The 18,991-nt window shown below is 28.0% G+C and overlaps 1 protein-coding gene across 2 annotated transcripts; it reads right to left on the minus strand.

Annotated features, from left to right (window-relative positions):
* Positions 1-915: 915 nt before the first annotated feature.
* LOC128395293 (SLIT and NTRK-like protein 6) lies at positions 916-18,880 on the minus strand. 2 transcript variants are annotated; one of them, XM_053355702.1, is made up of 8 exons: positions 18,667-18,880; positions 18,315-18,636; positions 9,541-9,782; positions 9,173-9,430; positions 6,561-6,777; positions 5,993-6,173; positions 1,378-1,517; positions 916-1,246 (listed from the first exon to the last, which is right to left on the minus strand). In XM_053355702.1, exons 2-8 carry the CDS (start codon positions 18,541-18,543, stop codon positions 996-998), a joined length of 1,518 nt encoding a protein of 505 aa, XP_053211677.1. In that variant the 5' UTR covers positions 18,544-18,636; positions 18,667-18,880; the 3' UTR covers positions 916-995. The 2 variants fall into 2 exon arrangements, with proteins under 2 accessions (XP_053211677.1, XP_053211676.1); XM_053355701.1 differs by having other exon boundaries at positions 18,315-18,880.
* Between the last annotated feature and the right edge of the window lie 111 nt (positions 18,881-18,991).

The following is an 18,991-nucleotide window of genomic DNA, read 5'->3' on the forward strand; positions in this document are numbered from 1 at the left end:
CAATACAAATGGTTTTTCAATTTCATTCAGTTGATATTTTTTACTTTTAATGTTCAGTTATTGGATTTATATTGTTGATGTTATTAGATTTCCAATCGTTAGTTATTGTAATCGTGTTGATTATTGTTATGATTAAAGGGATTGACTATTTATGGATTTTTAATTGTCGCTGGAAACAATTAACTTTTTACCTTTTGTTTTACTCTTTTCAAGTGATTAAAATTTTTACCTGTCGTTGATTTTGTAAATCATTAAACCATGAAGCAAGGACACGATTTAATTGTTACTCTTGATGTTAATTGTTGGCTTTAGTCATTAGCATTTAACTCTCTGGGTGAAATAATTAAGAAACAATTAGCTAAGAAAATTGGATAATTGTTATTCTCAGAAAAGTAATTTAATTCTCAACAATTTATCATAATGTTTACAATTTAGTTTCGATTATTATTAACTCATTCATCTATTTTAATCTATAAAAGTTTAATTGTTGAAAACTTTTTTCTCTTCCCATGCTAATAGTTACAATCAGTGAATGAAATTAAAAATTGATTAATCAGTTAATCGATAAATTTAATTGACTCCAATTAACTTTGATATTTACTGAAAATAGAGCAATAATAATTTATTGGAGAAAACAGTTAATCAATAACAAGAAGATTAATCAATTTCAATTGTTACCCTATTAACTGTTAATCATTTAAGCTAACAATTGATTCTTCGAGTAATTAATTCAATCTGAATAATAAGAAAAGTTAATTGCATTGGAAATGATTAATCATCATGTTCGTGTCAATTTGATTTGATAAAAGATGGCGCTAGTTGAGCAGCTACCATTTTATTGAATCAAATTATTGATTTTAATTTAATTACTTGATCAAATTGTATTGATTGATTGTCCTTTTATTGAGGAGACAATTTGAACTGTATAATTGGACTTTAATTACTCTCTTTTCAACTGTACAGTTTAAAATATGTTACAACGTTAATATTGCTGATCAAAAGATGATTGATAAATAAACTATTCCAATGGTGAAAACTGTTAATAGATTTGATTGTTGACCACTGGTGGCTTGATTAACGCAATTAAGTGAACTGCTTTGAATCTCACGAATTGGCAATTTATTGATTGAACTTGAAGAGCCCAATGAACACTCAGTTTTATCGGGCATGTTAACAACTTGTTTACCTTCACCACGAACCCAATCACTGAACCAAACTAAACCACAATGACATTCAAATGGATTATCTGTATTTAAATAGTAACAATTAAAGGAAGAACAAAAATAAAATTAAACAATCACATGATACAATTAGATTATTGATTGAGATTATTCTTGTATTATTAGTTAAAATGAACGAAAATGAATAAACTTTTACCATGTAAATCAAGAACCTTAAGTGAATCAATGATCGGGTAAAAAGTTTCGTACGAAAGTTTAATCAACTGATTAGAATCCAAATAAAGCCACTCAAGTGATATTAGCTTGTCAAATGCACCAGGTTCAATTACTTTTATCCTGTAAGAATGAAAAATAACAACAATTAAGTAAAATGAATCAATAAATTCAATTCAGCTGAAAGTTTATTAATGATCAACACGAGATGAGAGACGATTGATCAAATTGTGATCTAATTCTGAGATGAGAAACGATGATGAAATTAAAAAGTCAACATAAACATTAGGAGGAACCATTTCACTTCAGAATCAAAGTTTATAATCATGATTAAGTTACAATAAAAAAGAAACAATTGTGATCATGATTGAAATGGATTTCATTTCATGATAAATGATTAAAACTTTTGTAAACATATTTTCAGACAGAAATTTGATCATCAATTTTATTCAGTAACAAATTTAAAATCATCTTCGTCCATTTGGATCAATCTTTACATTGGAGATATTGAATCTTGACAAAAAGATTCATGATTCATATCCTTACATGAATCATCTTAAACTTGAACTTTTTCTGATTTTTTTCAATCGAAAATGATTGATATAAATTCATGGAAATCTTGGCCCTGGCCATCGCCAACCATATCAATCAATAATTAATAATCTGACAATTTATCTAAATCATTAAATTCATCACAATAATCTATGAAATCTCATGATTCTAACAAGAAATATGAGGAAGAACTCTAAAAGAATTTGAAATTATCTTTGAAAAAAAGTTCCATTCTCATTCTATTTTTTTTGTTCGTTCTTACTTCAAATGAAAAAAAAACTATTATCATGAAATCGTATATGTATCATGATTATATTGAAAATAATAGAAAGCGCATAATAATAATATAAGAGGTTGAAAGTTTGATCCATTTACGTTGATCAGGTTCAATTTGATATTGTTGTTGCTGTTCAATCATCATGTTGATTCCTGTTAACATTGAATATGATTGAAATGAAATGAAATGTAAAGTAACATGAAACAGGGAAGAGAAACAAAATTCATGGTAATATTTATGATAACAAGAGCATTTGAAAAGCACTGAAAGTAACCTATGCAAAATTGATTTACTTTTTAAAAAAACATTTTCATCCTTTCACATTTTCCTCCCTGTCTCAATCCCTCTCCCTCATCTCCATCCTCATCTCCATCCTCATCTCCATCCTCATCCTCATCATCTTCAACATTTTCCTATTCAGAGAGTGTAAAAAAATCAATAGTAATTTGCTGATACTTTGTGTTCAAAATCAATGTAACCCTGAGTTCTCACTGAAAATTGAAATGAAATCAAATTAATAATATTATTTCAATCTGATGAAAGCTAATCAACTTGGAAAAATCATCTTAATCATTTGATTAACTTTTCATCATTAAATTTTAAAACTTTCTCACTGTTCTAACTGGATTGAAGTCTTACCAATGATAATTTGGTTTGCATTATCTTTATGATTAATTAATAATTATACTAATTTCCATGGAGTATTTTATATATAATATCAAGTAGATGATCATCTTGATGATAATTATTAGCACAAATTTTTGATATTTGATTAATAAGAAAATTTTTCTCTCAATTAAATTATAATATTACAATTTCTTAATGTTGATTAACATGAGATGATAGCTTAATGATGATAATCATTATCATTATCATTATTATTAACAATGATGATGATAAATTATATTGATTGAAGCCAAGAAACAACCAAATAGATGATATTAAATCATAATTAAGATTATGTGAGTATATAATTAGAATTGATTATCATTTCCATTATAATGACAATTAGTGATCAATTATCCTCTCTTTAATAATGTTGAAAAATGTAAAGTTAATTTAGCAAATTGAGTTATGATTATGAAAAGTTGAATATTATTATTGGATTCAATTTATAAACAGAAACGACAATTACCTTGATTATAATTGTAATTTTAATGAATAATAATTTACTCTAATTGTTGATGTTTTCCCAATTCAATTGCAAAGGTAAAGTGTTTTGTTGACAAAATTGTTGTTGTTTGTTTGTTAATTTGCATCAAATCAAGCAACCAATTTAAATAAGTAAACAAAATGAATAAATTGCTGAGGTGAATAAAAGTTGACAATTGATGAAAAAAAACAACAGTAAATATAATCATCAATTTACTATTTACTCAATGAATAAATATAAGTAAAAAAGTTCTTAGACTCATTTACAATCAATTAGTTAACAATTGAGATACTTGAGCAATTAAAAATTGATTGAGTGAATATAAAGAGTTGAGAATCAATTTAATCCACTTTAGTCTCCAGGTAAATAAGAAAGTATAGTTTTCAACAATTGGAACTATTATTGATTTAGCAAATGATCATTAATCAACCATGTGATTTGATCAACAGAAACTGACGATGATCATCATTCTGATTCATCATCATCATGATAAAGAAAACTTTCACTTGGTTAAATCAAGTAATCATCAGTTGTATTGGAAAAGGTGAAACAATTCAACTGGAAATAAGAGATGAACAGAGTTGAATAAGAATTTTTCTTCCTCTATAGTAGATATAAGAGAGTTATAATTCAGTTTCATGATACAAATTCTGATGGTGATAATAATAAGGTTCAAGTTTCGAGATTGAATCAAAAGACTGTAAACAATTGAGATTGCACTTTTTGAGAGTTTACAACAAATTAAAACATTTAGAGTTGATTGTTGATTATTTGTTAAAGATTTAAATTGTAAGTTAATCTCTAGATTAACATCCTCATCCCTAAGTTTACTATTGGTCATCAATCTAACAATCTAACAATCTTGTAAGATTCCGTAATTTTAGTTAATGAAAAAGTGAATAACATTAAAGGTAAAGATTTTATCGATTGGTCAACATATTGCAATGTCCAAATCAAATGGTCAGTCTTTTATATACTTAAAAGCTCAACAACTCAAACCTCTCAATCTTAATTTTCCTCCTTTCATCCCACCATCACATCCACCACCACTTTCCTCCTTCCCTGTTTCTCCTCCTTTTCAACCCCTTCATCAGTATTTTCATCTTCTTCCAATGTGATGGTCAACAATGGTCAAGAAAAAACATCAAATTGGTTTTCTTCACGAAATCTTATCATCATTAAATAAAGAGTAAAAGAAAGACAAAAAAACATGAGACAAAGGAAATCAATGAATGATTTAACTTAATTAGATTGTAAATGATGGACAAAAGGTAAAACTTGTGAAATCTATTGTCAAGACTGATGATGTTATAATAATATGATTTACCGATTGATTTACTAATCAATGGGGTGAAATGAATTGAATATATTAATCAAACCGATTCTGAGTTAGGGTCAGTGTGATTGGAGAGATACAATAACTTGATTGCAATAATTTTCAACATGATTATCATTAATTGCTCACAGCTATCATGTAATTTATACTTATATGTGTCACATGGAAATAATCATCATCATGAAAATCAGGGATAAGAGGAAATGTCAAGAATAGTTATGAAATAATATTATTAGATAGTGTTACTGTCAGGGAAGATGAAAATTCTCAATTTTCTCAATTTCTCTATTCCTGAATCTTTCTATTCAAAGATTCATCTACATGATAAATCCATAAATTTATGTAGAACTGAGCAAAAAAAGCCTGAGAACAACTTTTCTTTGGTTCATTTTACATGGTACAAGCAATTACAGTCCAGTTAAGATGATGGTTCATTGATATTCATGGAAATACACATTCAACTGCAAGTTTAGAGTTGATTATCATCATGAAATAAATAATATCATGGGAATGATGAGAAAATAGGTTTTCTAACATATCATCATCTTCAAAGTTACCATAATAATATAATAAGATAAATCCAGAATTTTCATCAGAATCGCAAATAAATCATTTACCAGGTAGTTGAGTTTTTCACCCAAGGTATTTTTCATGATCATGATTGCTCAGTAATTGAATTAATTAGAAAAGCACAATTGATAAATAACAACAAACTTATAGACATTTTTTTTTCAATTGCCTCAAGGTTATTGTTACTCATTATAAATCATTGTTACAATTAACTGGAATCAAGAAAAAAAAACTGTGATAATATAAACTGTAATAATGATTAAATCCTTTTATTATCATTTGGATAATTTGTTTTTGCTTCCTAATGATAATTATTATGATAATAATAATCATCAAACAAATTGCTATGCTAATTGTTTATATTCAAAGGATTGATTGTTTCCCTTTAATCATAATCATGATTAACACAAAAACACACTTAGTGATGAAAATAATGATCAAAGTTAATCAATATTCAAGGTTCATCATTAAAAATCCTAATCAATTAATGATGATAGCTAACTCTTCAATCCCTCGATTGTTATTATACAATTAATGCCGATTATTATTATGATTAACCAAGTATAATTTTCATTCATAAAAAAAACTCATTCATTAATCAATATTAATCTAATCAGATAGTATGATAGAGAGGAAGATCTCATTAACTAACATGATCATCAGCTGATTGAACTGGTTAATTGTTAACGTTTAAAGTTAATTGTACTTACCTGTTATTCTTGAGATACAAAAATTTCAGGTTTCCTCCAAAATCTTTTAATGAAGTTTCCTCGACAATCGTAATATTATTACCTCGTAAATCTAATTGTCTTAATCGTGTTAAATTTTGCAAGGAAAAACTTGGAATACGATTTAACAAATTTTCACCTAATGTTAACCATTCCAGGGAATCTATAGAAAGTAGTTAATAGAAACAATCAAGAAAACCAACATTAATCAATGAGATTCTAAAATGATAATCAGTATTAATAATTAACTGTTTCTTTTATGACAATTACGATTTTTAATTGAAACTGAAACTGAAAATTTCATCTTTCAAACTCATTGAATACTAATCATCACTAATGAATCAACCAATTTATAAATAACTCATTTTCAAATGACAATTAAATTGCTGGTGATGATAATAAAATAAGAGTAAAGAGGAAATTAAATATTTACATTTCATCACTTTTATGCTAATATGAAATTCAGAGTGACAATTGGTAAAGGTTTTAGTTCAAATGGGTGGTAGAGAGGAGGAAGTTGAGGAAACGGAAGTAGCAACTTTTGTAATACCTTCGATTCCCTGGAATGCAAATGGATGGATTGTTGATATTCGATTTCTTTCAAGTGCAAGTGAATTGAGAGCACTTAACGATTGGAATGATTTCTCAGGTATTTCCTTAATATCGTTGGAAGCCAAGTTAAGTGCGTCTAAACTGTCAGCGGCAGCGAATCCTTTAAATGTATTCATATTTATTTCACTTATTTGATTCTCATGAATCTGAAGTCTCTGTTGGGAGTGTAAAGGAAACAATTCAAATTATTATCATGATAATCGAAAGGCATGATTATCATAGTTAATTAAGGCTAACTAATAATCATCAGTTAATGATAACTTTCAATCTTTTCCAGTTACTGTTAATCATTTCAAGCGTACACTTAATTATTAGACTAACAATGATTTAGATAATTTTGATTTACTTTCGCTATATTAGTTTATTATTAATGAGAGGCTTTAAATTTGTAGATTGTCATAATAATTAGATCAATTTAGATTATCAATATAATCTGAATATAACAATTTACAACATTTTCCAACACAGTTAATATTATTAATAGTTTTAAATAACAATTAGAGTTAATTGTTAACAGTTTGAGGTTGAAAATTATTATTACATTTCTATTATCATTAGTATTTGTCGTTAGTTCAATTATTTAAATTGTAAATGAATTAATGATAATCAGCTAATTTAAAACACTTAAATTTAGTTAACTAGTTAGTTACAAACAATCTGATTAACTATTCAAGGAATCAAATTAGTTAATCTTGAATGAAAAGTGTTGGAAAAAGTTTAAATTGTTCAAAGTAAACAATTTAAAATATACAATATGAAATTTTCAATAATCAACATAATGATAATTGGTTAATTTAGATAATAAGTGTAACAATTTAATTCACTAAAGTAGACTAACAGTTAATGAGAAAAGAGAAAAAAAATTAATGATATAGAACTTTTTTTCTCGAACTTGAATAATTTTCAAAGTTTCGAAGGCTAAATAGCAATTAAGATGATTAGGATAATATTAAAGACGATAAATAATTTTGACATTAATTTGTTACAAAGGAATAGGCAAAGAGAGAGAGAGAGAGAGATTAATGAAAGATAATCTAATCGGTTAAACTAAATCTTAATTTAATTCGATTAATTTAATCATTGGTTCCAGAACATAAGATGATAAGTAATATTTTCATTTACCATTAATCGTATTTATTACCTTTACCATGATAAAAATGATAAAGATAATCATGGTAAAGGAGATGGAAACAACAAGAGGAAATCCCTTCCTGATAAAAGATTATCATGAAAGAAAAGCTTATAAGTTTATCCCATCGTAATGATGATAACATCAAAGTGGGAGTTTCAACCTTCATCTTCATCCTCATCCTCATCCTCATCTTCCACCTCTCAAGATATATAAATAAGGTGGTAAAGTTTCATCATTAATATTATTCAATTGTTGAGAGTAGGTTCCATTTTAATAAGCTTTCCCTTTATCATCATGTCGTCTGTTAATATAAGATAATGATGGTAATTTTTTTTTCATGTGGATTAACCTGAATAATCATTAATCTGGATCAGAATGTGAAAAAGGAAATGATTAAAAAGGTAAACCACAAGATAATGATAGATTAAGTTAGTTAGTAGTTGGAAATCTGAATTTTGGTGAAAATAATGATCATGAAAAGGAAAAGGGAATGAGACGAGATTGAATTTTCAAGTTGAGGAATTAGGGTGACAATGGTTAAGTCCCCTGATGATAATATGACTTGAAATAGAAAATGAATGAATCTTTTTCTTTCCATGTTTGAATCTTCCCTGTGGTTATCATGAGATTTTCCAAAGGTTAACGTTTTCTATTCAACCTTTGAAATTAAAATTTACTTCATATTCACTAGTAACCTGATCAATACTGTTAATGATCATGCGATAATTTATTATCTATGGTTAATATAATATTCATTTGATTGAGAGTTTGGAAAATTCAAAACCAGAATTCAAATTATACTATTTGGAATTATCTTTTTCCTCTTTCATCATCTTTTCCTTTCCTCATCTTTTTTTGCTTCTCATGATGAATTCTAATGATAAAAGTTCAGGTTCATATGACTATTAGGTTTCATGAAAGTAACGGGGATCATTTTTTTTCTCAGAGCTCGGATTGAGCCTCAGGCGTTGAAAGGAAACCAGGAAGAGAAAAAAAAAGTTATAAGTAGATTTAACTTATTTTCATCCTCATGATGAACTTCACCAATAGTTATCATCATGATGGATAAAATCTGAATAACATGTTGATTGAATGAAAAGGTAACAATTGTTTGACTAAACTAATATTAATTAATATTATCATCATTGATCATTGTTAGTTAATTAAGTGTTTCACATTTTTTCCTAATTCGTGGCTTTTAATCAGGTTGAAATAGGAAACAGGAAATCAATAGGAAATAAGTCAAGTGAATACATGGAAAAATCCATGATTATCATCATCATAATCATGACAATAGTTGGGATAGACTAAGATATAAGAATTCTTCCTGACTGAATCCAAGTCAATTGTATTCTGAGGTTATTTTATTGTACCAAAGTAAAAAAAACACGATCAATTTATCTCAATTGATTATTTACCTTGAGAGTTGTTAGATTAAAAAAACTAGTTGAATCAATGGAAGATAATTGATTACCGCCGAGATTAATTCGAGTTAAATTACCGCCGATCCCATGGAAAACATTTTGATCAATTGTTTTAATCTTGTTACCATACAAAGATAAACGTAGGAGCGATATGAGTCCCCTGAATGCACCATAGTGAAGCACTTGAATGTTATTATAATTAAGGTTTAATGATACAAGGGATGACAACGTTTCTAACGATTTAGTTGGAATCTAATTGATTGAATATAATGCGAAAAGAGGAAGATTAAAATTCAATTACAATTGAGTGTAACATGTAAATTAGTCTGATCTCAAGGGTCAATAATGGTCATTAATATTACCTTTGTTAATACATTTTCAGATAAATCAATCGATTCCAATTTATCTGATAGACCAAAAAAGGCCGTCTCTTCAATTGAGCTTATGTTACAATGGTGAGCAATTAAGTGGGTCACATCAAGTCCATCTAAAAGAAAGGCGGGAAAAGTGGGCAGAGAATTTTTTCGAAATTTCAAATAATTTGCTCCATATCCCGTTTTCGCAATACTACCAATGGCTTCCTTTAGTTCATTCATTTCCGCTCCTGGAGGAAAAATTGAAGAAGGAAAAAAATATCATTAATGATTGATTCAGTTCTCTTTCATTGTGATTTAAATGATTAAGGTGATGATGAGTTTATGGTTGATGCTTTTTCATCATTTTGTCTCAATTCAACTTAGAGTATATTTTATATCACATTTAATACACTTTCCAATGTGATGGTAATTTAAATTGTGATCGTGATGTGAATCACCAATTAGATTGTAACTTTCAACATTCTAACTATAAATATTGTTATTTAATATGGTTGATGAGTGATATCAGAAAAAAATAATACGATTTTCTTTGAACGTTTTTTTCCCCATGAAAATATCACAATATGAAGATAAGATAATCAAAAATTCAAATGATGATTTATTATCATTTGTTACCAGAGAGAAAACAGAAATTGATCAAAGTAATTATGTTAATGATAATGATTGCGATTAATCAAAAACAACAGCAAATTACATTAAGTTAACATGATATTGAAAACAAGGTAATGATTGAACATTGATTATCAATATTGATGATAATAATCAAAGTGGACAATGGACTATCATCATTATCACTAGTTCTCATAGGAATTGACAATGATGATTATGAAAAATTCAAAGAAATAATCATGTCTAGTTAATCAACAACACTATTAATCAGAATCATAATCAAGATGATCAACTTAAATTCCCAATGAATCAAAAACAATTGACCAAAAATGATCAAGGTTAATCAGTTGTATCAGCAGAATATATTATCAACATATTTCCATCAGAACCATGAACCAGAATTATCATCATGTTATCATTAAGATTTCCTGGTGATCAATTTCAATCATCATTCGTAATTCATGAACTAAATGACTACAAGATACACTGGTCATTGCAATTCAATTTCTCAATTGATGAAGAAAATTTTTCATATCTACCATGAAAAACTCAGTAGATAACCATGAAAACCATTAACCATACACTTCCCAAGGCTATTTAAGGTTAGAGACAAATTTAAGGTTAAAAAAAAGTTTGAATGATATTTATTTTACCATTAGTTTTGTATCTCAAATTGTTTATTTTTTTCATTATGAGTTTCATGATGTTCATTACAGAGGAATCAGAATCATGTCTCATGTTAATAATTTATGACATTACCATTTACAACTTGAATTGAGTTTGAATTAAATTGTTTGACTTGAGAGGAGCAAAAAAATTTGATTCCAATTGAAATTGATTTTGATTGATAAAGTTTCCTTTTGAAAAGGAGAAAATATCAAAAATTCATATATATAGGGAGAAAAAGAGTTCAGAACTTTTTTTCTTTTCTTCTTATTTCATGATGAAAATTCATTCTTATATCAGAGTATTTCATTCTTGACTAGTTATGAACAATAATACACATGAAACTTTTTCATGGTGGAGAAAATTTTCTCATAGTGTTAATGATATTCAAAATATTACACACATACACCTTCATGATATTATTTCATGAGATCGATATGAATTCTGAAGGTATTCATGAAGAAAGTTTTCAGAATAAGAATCAAATGATAATTGATAACGATAATGATGCTAATATGGATTCTCAATATAATAATTTTTCTTTTGTTAAAGAGCAAAAACTATTTCATTCAGTTTCATGGTGATCATTCAGAGTAATCCAATTGTTGAATTTAAACAATCTTCTTTTTAAAATGTTGATCATAACAATGAAAACTTTTCAATTGTTCAAATAATGGCAACAATTGATTATCGTGCAAGACAATATTATATAATAATAACATAAGATGAATGTTAAGTTAAACAATAGCGACAATTTATCATGAAACATTTCACAATAATAGTTTACCATGATATCACTTATTACATGGTAAGAGATGATTGTTTAGGATTTGATTTAGGGATAAGTTTTTTTGTTGATTAAAAGACTCAATGTTGGCATAAGTAATTTGTTTTCAAGATACAGTTAACTTTGGGAGTGTTGATGAGTTGATCTATTAGATGAAAATCATTTCAAGGTGGTTATTGTTTCACTGCTATTACCATCAATGTAGATTCTGTGTGTGAAAAGAGTGACAAAATTACTCGGTGGAAAAATTGTCATTGGATAAAACGGTTGTATACATTATTAGATTAAATTGTTGCAAATTTATCGGTTGTCAGTTAGGTTAAACTGTTGTTGTTGTTGATTATGCAATTGTTTACATGATGATCATTATAACTCAGGATAAGAGGATGAGGAAAAAATTCCAATGCTCAGAAAATGATGTTACTTTTTTAACCGTTGACTTCAATTGTTAATGGATTCACTTATCTTTACATCATCATTATCATCTTCATCTTCATTTTACGCTGTTATTTCAACTTCTATCAATTTTTTTTCTACATACACTGAAGCTGATGTTAGTTTTGTTATTTCTGAAGATGATGAAGAGGATGATGTGAAAAAAAGAGTAACCCTCTCTCTCTCTCTCTTTCGTTGTTAGATCTTTTCTTATATTCTAGAGAAAACTCAATGTTCAATATCATTCATTTCCCATGGAAAAATATCTATCACTTTCTTTCATTTCATCTTCTTCCTTGTATCGATCTTGAATCTTTTTTCCTATGGATAACCAATGGTAAAGAATAAAAATCGATAGTGAATTTTTGTTACTTCTTTTCTCCTATTACTCTTTCATCATCGTCGTCATCTTTCTTTCTCTCTTTCATTTATTCTTTCGACTTTCTTGCTTTCCTTTGCTTCTCTGCATCATCATCTTGAAATGTTCAAACTCTTGCGAATGTAAATTTGTTGATAGTTGGTAAAAGAGATGAAGATAAAGACGAAAAAAATAGTAAAAAAAGAGAGAGAGAGAGAAATTTTTTAGCTTTTTTTCTTCTCTTTCTCCAACCGCTTGCACACCTTAATCCATTCACCTAAAGGAAAAATGATGATCATGATAGTATTACATGATGGGAAAACAAGATGATGAAGTTGCTGATGATGTTTTTTGATGATGAAAGCCATGATGAAGATACCTGGTGACCTGTAAAACTGAATATCAACTAACATATTATTTTCGTAAACATATTTTTACTTGAGATGAAAATCTTTTCTCATATTTTTTTTTTCCTTTCATGCTTATTAAACCTGCTTAACATTACACCAGGTAAGTGGAGTAAGAAACAAGATTCAGTTCTGTTAGTAAGTATTCAAGCGATTCTGTTTCAAATCGTTTTAAATTCACCAAAGAAAATGCAATTCCAATGATAATTGAATTGCTTCAATCTATGAAGAAGAAAAAAACAAGTGGATCAACAATGATATTGTAAAATCAATTACATTGATTATCGACATGAAATTGATATGACCTAATGTAATATACATGAACTAATTACTGGTTTGCTTTATATATTGTATCATATTTCATTCAGATTGATCAGAATCATCATATTATTATTTTCTTGTTCTTGATTATAATGTCAGGAAGTAACTTATAAAGTTATTTCGTTTTTTCCCTTACTAATTTAACATCCAGCAAAACCTCATGAGACTCGTGGAGATTCATGAAATGGATGAAATTTTCATCTTTCCTTTTTCATAACCTTAATATACTTTTTTATTCATCATTTTTTTACATAAAACATTTTTCACGTTTATCAAACTTTGATCAACCTTGTTTACTGCTACTTATCAACTCTAATTTTAAATTGTGATTACTTAATTAATTTTACAAGACACAGACATAAACATTAATCAGACATGATGATGATAAACATGAGAGACATTGGAACAAGAACGAAAGTTGAAGAGAAAGAGAACAAAAAAAAATAATCAATGAAATCAAGAAAATTTGATTGGATTGAACAAAAAAAACTTCTAGTGTCAAACTACAGGAAGAGGGAAAAAAGTTCTAATGACTTGGAAGGAGATAAATCGGATCCATCATGAGGGAAAACAATTGAAACATCGATTGTAGTTTTTGATTTCTCATCATTCCAATAAACTCAATTGAGTTTAAATTCAATAGCCCTGGATAATAAAACAGTAACAATAATAATAACTTTTGAAAAGAAAAGGTGAAAATGTCTACCCTTTTTCACCTGAACAATCAACAATAATGATAAACATCATATTCTTGAAAAAGTATAAAGGTGAGAAACTTTGTATTATCAAGTTAAGTCTCTTACTGTGATTAACTTAAATTGTAAATGTTAATGATAACAGTTGACTGGGAATGAAGATCTATTGTTGAGAAAAGAAAAATTTAATTCTCTGTGATAACATTTACTGAGTTAGAATTTCATTTCATTTTATTTTCTTCATCATTCATTCCTCCCACTCAGATCATAATGATGATTGTAAAAATCATCATCATCATAATAGAGATACACAATTTATATTATTTCTGAGTAAATTGTTACAATAACATGATGATTATCAGTGGCAAGGTAATTTAATTGGTATAACTAGTTAACTTGGAATGATTATTTTCACGTAATTTAATCACAATCAGAAATTTTCACTCTATTTATTAATAGTTGAGATTAATTAAGTTGATTGTTATAAATGGGAATAGGATAAAAGGAAAGGGTAAATGTTGTATCAAGTATCATTGGTTAAAATTAACTGTTGCCATGTAAGATGATTGTGTCTTTGTAATTTGACTACATTGGTTATGGATTAAACTTGATCTAGTAATCAGCTAATTGCTGTGATTAAATTGTCAAAACCTTTTGGCAAATAATAAAAATAGTTTAGTTTTAAATGTGAAAACTGTAGTAGTGTAATTCAACCAAGTCGATTTAATTGATTGTCTCTTCCTATCTCTTAGCCAATGGATCAATAATCAATTTTTGTTCATAATCATATAGCCCAAAGGGATTTGTAAATTTTGATCAAAGGCGTAAAATTAAATCGATAAACATATTACAATAAATCATGATAATAATTTTCGAGTATAGAGATGATTTTCTAAATTCAATAGATCAATGCTATTGTTTAATTGAAACAATACCATTAATAATTTACAATTAATTTAATCACTTAGATTAGACTAAATAATATTAAATTATATTATGTTGATACTAAAATGTAAATGGAAGATAAAATAAAATATCATGAATAAGATTCAGCTTTTTCATTTCTTCCTGCAATGAAAAGAAATGAAATCCATTTACTCCAAGTGAGTGAATTAATATCATCATGCTAAGCATAAAATTTGAAATACAATTAACTGAAATTGTTAAAAAACTCAATCATCAAGCTAACAAGAAGGAGAGAGAGATGATAATTACAACGAAAAGCTAGAAATTAATTGAAAATTTTCCTTACACTTTCAGCATTATTATGATACATCATTAGCATGAAAATTTATTCAGGTATTTCAAGATATAAATACTAGAGTTTTTTATGTGGATTTCACTTTGCCTGAAATCTATTGGAGAAATTCAAAACCAGTGAATCAGAGGAAATGAAAAAAGGTATTAATTCAGAAAGAGAGAGGATAAAATTTTCATGGTAAAATCATAACAATCTCATAGAGTAACAGTAATAGTTGCGAAAGTCCAAGAAGTAAACAGAATGATAATAAAAGTTTATGTGCATCAGGTAAATGATGATGAAGAAAACATATAATAGTAATAAAAAGTAATGATAATGATGAGGATGAAGTATTAAGGAAGTTCTCAGTCATTTCCGGAATAGGAATGTAGGTTAACACGAGGACAGTTGAATCAATTGTTTATCAACATGAAAAGAATCATAATAATAACCTATTCGGAAAAAAGGTTGGACTCAAATTTTGATTTCTTATTTCTCGAAAGTTAAATTAGTTAGGATTATAAAAATATATAGATCGATAGATTGAACATTGAAGTTTTATATAAGAGACATGATTTCATTTTTGGAAGAGTAGGTCACTTTTTGGACAATGTTTTTCATTAAGCGGCGAAAACATTGCTTATCAAATACGACTAAAGCGCCACCGCATCGTTATGGACGATGAATCTTATTTTGACCTTAATGGACACAATTTTTACGTTGAAAATTTTTTTTCGTTTCCAATGACATCAATGATGTACCTAATGCTGTCCGATTCCGAGAGAAGGCCAAATTCGGAAAAAAATGATGCTTTGGATAGCAATCAGCGAGGATGGACACTCGAAACTTTTTCATCATCAAAGTTTAGGTGCTATTAATGCCGAAAGTTATATCAAAGAATGGGTTTTAAGATATCAGTACCAATGTTATCGTCTAACCCTACTCATCGCTACATTTTTTTGGCCTGATTTAGCCTCATTTCACTACGCTAAACGAAATTTAGAAGTTATAGGTGGCGCTGGTGTCGATTATGTAAAAAAGTTCGAAAATCCTCTAGCAGTACCAATGTTGAGGCCAATAGAAATTTTTTTTTCACATTTAAAGGCCAAGGTCTATGCTGTTGGATGGAAAGCTCAAAATCATCGTGAACTCATCAAGAGGATAAATAATAAACTAAAAGGATTTGATAAGCAATGTTTTCGCCGCGCAATGAAAAACATTGTCCAAAAAGTGATCTACTCTTCCAAAAATGAAATCATGTCTCTTATATAAAACTTCAATGTTCAATCTATCGATCTATATATTTTTATAATCCTAACTAATTTAACTTTCGAGAAATAAGAAATCAAAATTTGAGTCCAACCTTTTTTCCGAATAGGTTAGCAAAATGACAAATTCATTGATATTATAATAATCATGGTATTACAGAGGGGATATTGATTCACTATTAAGTCATTATCTCGATATAAACAACAATAAGATGTAAACACGACAAATATTAGCAGGGTGAAAGAAAAAAAATCAAAGATTATGATAAACTGTAAAATGGTTATCAGAATTCATTGTTTCATGATAACCATGGGATCAAGATAATTTTCATGATATAGTTAGTAAATTTCACTGATTGGTTTAGTTGAGTTTAACAATCAGTTATTACTAAATATACATGGAGATGTTCATTATTGTGTAATCATGGTGATTATAATTGTGATAATAATGATAAAATTACAGGAATAATAATTGAATAATTTAGGTTTAAAACTCTGGTCAACTATTGCCCTGTTTTTCATGGTTGACATGATTTTATCTAAATATATGCACCTCACAGCGTATAAACTATAAGCTAATAATGTGAGTATAAAAATTTTACAGGGAGACGAGAAAAAAAACTCCATGATGATATAACCTGTAACAGTGTTGATATACTGACACGGAATGTGAATGGTTGAGGATTTGAGTTTTCTGTTCATCGGAGTTGAAAAATCAGGCTAACACCCAAAAGTAATTCTGGTTAAATACTTATGGTGATAATAATCATTATGATGAATTATATGAATATATCTTCAAGAAATGAGTTAGATGATAAGATGGACATTCTGTTAGAAATGATGAAAATAATCAAATCCCAATACACACAATCAACTCTATCATTTACCTTTTTTTACCTCATCTTCCTCTCTCTCTCTCTCTTCATCATCCTTTCATTATCATCATCTCTTTTTCTTTTCTTTTCTTTCATGATCATCATCTTCATATACGATGTTTTTGTTCATTTTCATCATCCTTTTGACTTTAACAAGAGAAAGAAAAAAAGAAAGAGTGAGAGAGACAAGATAAAAGGACAAGAGAATCGCCTGATTAATGACAAGGCTTTAAGATGGTAAAAGAGGATTTCTTTTCGTCATCTTCTCCTTCATCTTCTTCTTGCTTAGAGTCCATTCGAAGTTAAGTTTTTACCTGATTACAAGATAAGATTATTATTATCTCGATATAAGAGAATCAGAATAGGAAATTATAACTGAAACAACAATCAATCAGAATTAGAGACTTTTCTACATCTTAAACATTCTTATTATCTATTTAGGATATTTCGTTTTCTAAATCTTCAGATTCCATAATGATAGTAAATTATTACTGTTGATAATAATTCTCAATCAGTTGAATTTACTATTATTACTATTATATTATTAATATGTGGGACACTAATTGGTTACTATGTCAACGAATCATTTTCTTGCGTTCGAAGACCTTTTTCAAGGATAAGATTATTTTTCCATTGTGGTGATGTTTGATGAACTATCCTAATCGTATTTATAAAACTACACTAAAGATATTGATTCATCATTACACAGTAAGAGAATTGGGAGAGAGAGAGAATTCTTATCCATCTTCCTGCGTAAATTATTATCATGATGATGATAATAGATTCTTGTAGTGGAAACAATTTAGTCTTATACTGTTTACCAAAGAAAGAAATTTAATATTATTCATATTCACTTGACTTTTTTCCTCATTCACTTTTCCTTTAGGTTATCCAATTAACTTTACATTTTTTGTTTGCATTGTTAATAATAATTGTGATGATTAATTCATGCTGAATTTGTATATAAATATTATCATTACTATTTGGATAACAGTTAACTTGTTATACAGCCGTGAAATCGAGTTTGTATAAGAGAGAATTATTATTCTCTCTAAAAAAACGATTAACCGTGAAAAAGACAAATAAAGTTCCATTTACCTTCACATAATATGTCGAAACCTTTGTTCTTTTCTTGGCACGTACAGGGTTTAATTAGTGATCGCTGTGGACAAGCATTTCGTTGTAATGAGCCTGAAATAAGTGATAATATAATCCAAAACCAGGTCCAGTTGATTAGGTTGATTAAAGTTAATGATGACGAAGGTGAAGGTGAATGAAATATCACCAGTAAAAGATTTGATCTATGATGGTGGTTAATGATTTCCATCAATCTGAAATCTTTACCAGAAGCTCTGGATGAGTTAAAGATGAAACCATTAAAATCTTGACGAAAGAGAAGAAAAAAACATTCTTTTCTTTCTAAAGGGTGTGTAGTTTAAAAACTGAAATTTAGAAAACACTATTACTCATCTTGGTCATTTGATTGTCGCCATTTTGAAATAGTGTCACTTGGAATCGATGGGTGATGATTGTTGTGAGAGACAATTATTGGCTTACAATTAAGCTGATTGATGGACACTGATTGATAATGAAACTCCGGGTGAAATAAAGAGAATTGAAGTTTTTGTGTTGAAAAGATGAGAAAATGAAAAGAGTCACCTTACAAACATAGGGAACTTTTCTCTCTAACTGTTTCTACAAGAGATTGCGTAAAGTAAGAAGACTTGAACAGCAGAATTTCAACTAAATTCTTCGTTCATCCAGTTAATTGATGA

Source organism: Panonychus citri, unplaced genomic scaffold, assembly GCF_014898815.1.
Source record: "Panonychus citri isolate SS breed McGregor unplaced genomic scaffold, ASM1489881v1 Contig00141, whole genome shotgun sequence".
Taxonomy (NCBI): domain Eukaryota; kingdom Metazoa; phylum Arthropoda; class Arachnida; order Trombidiformes; family Tetranychidae; genus Panonychus; species Panonychus citri.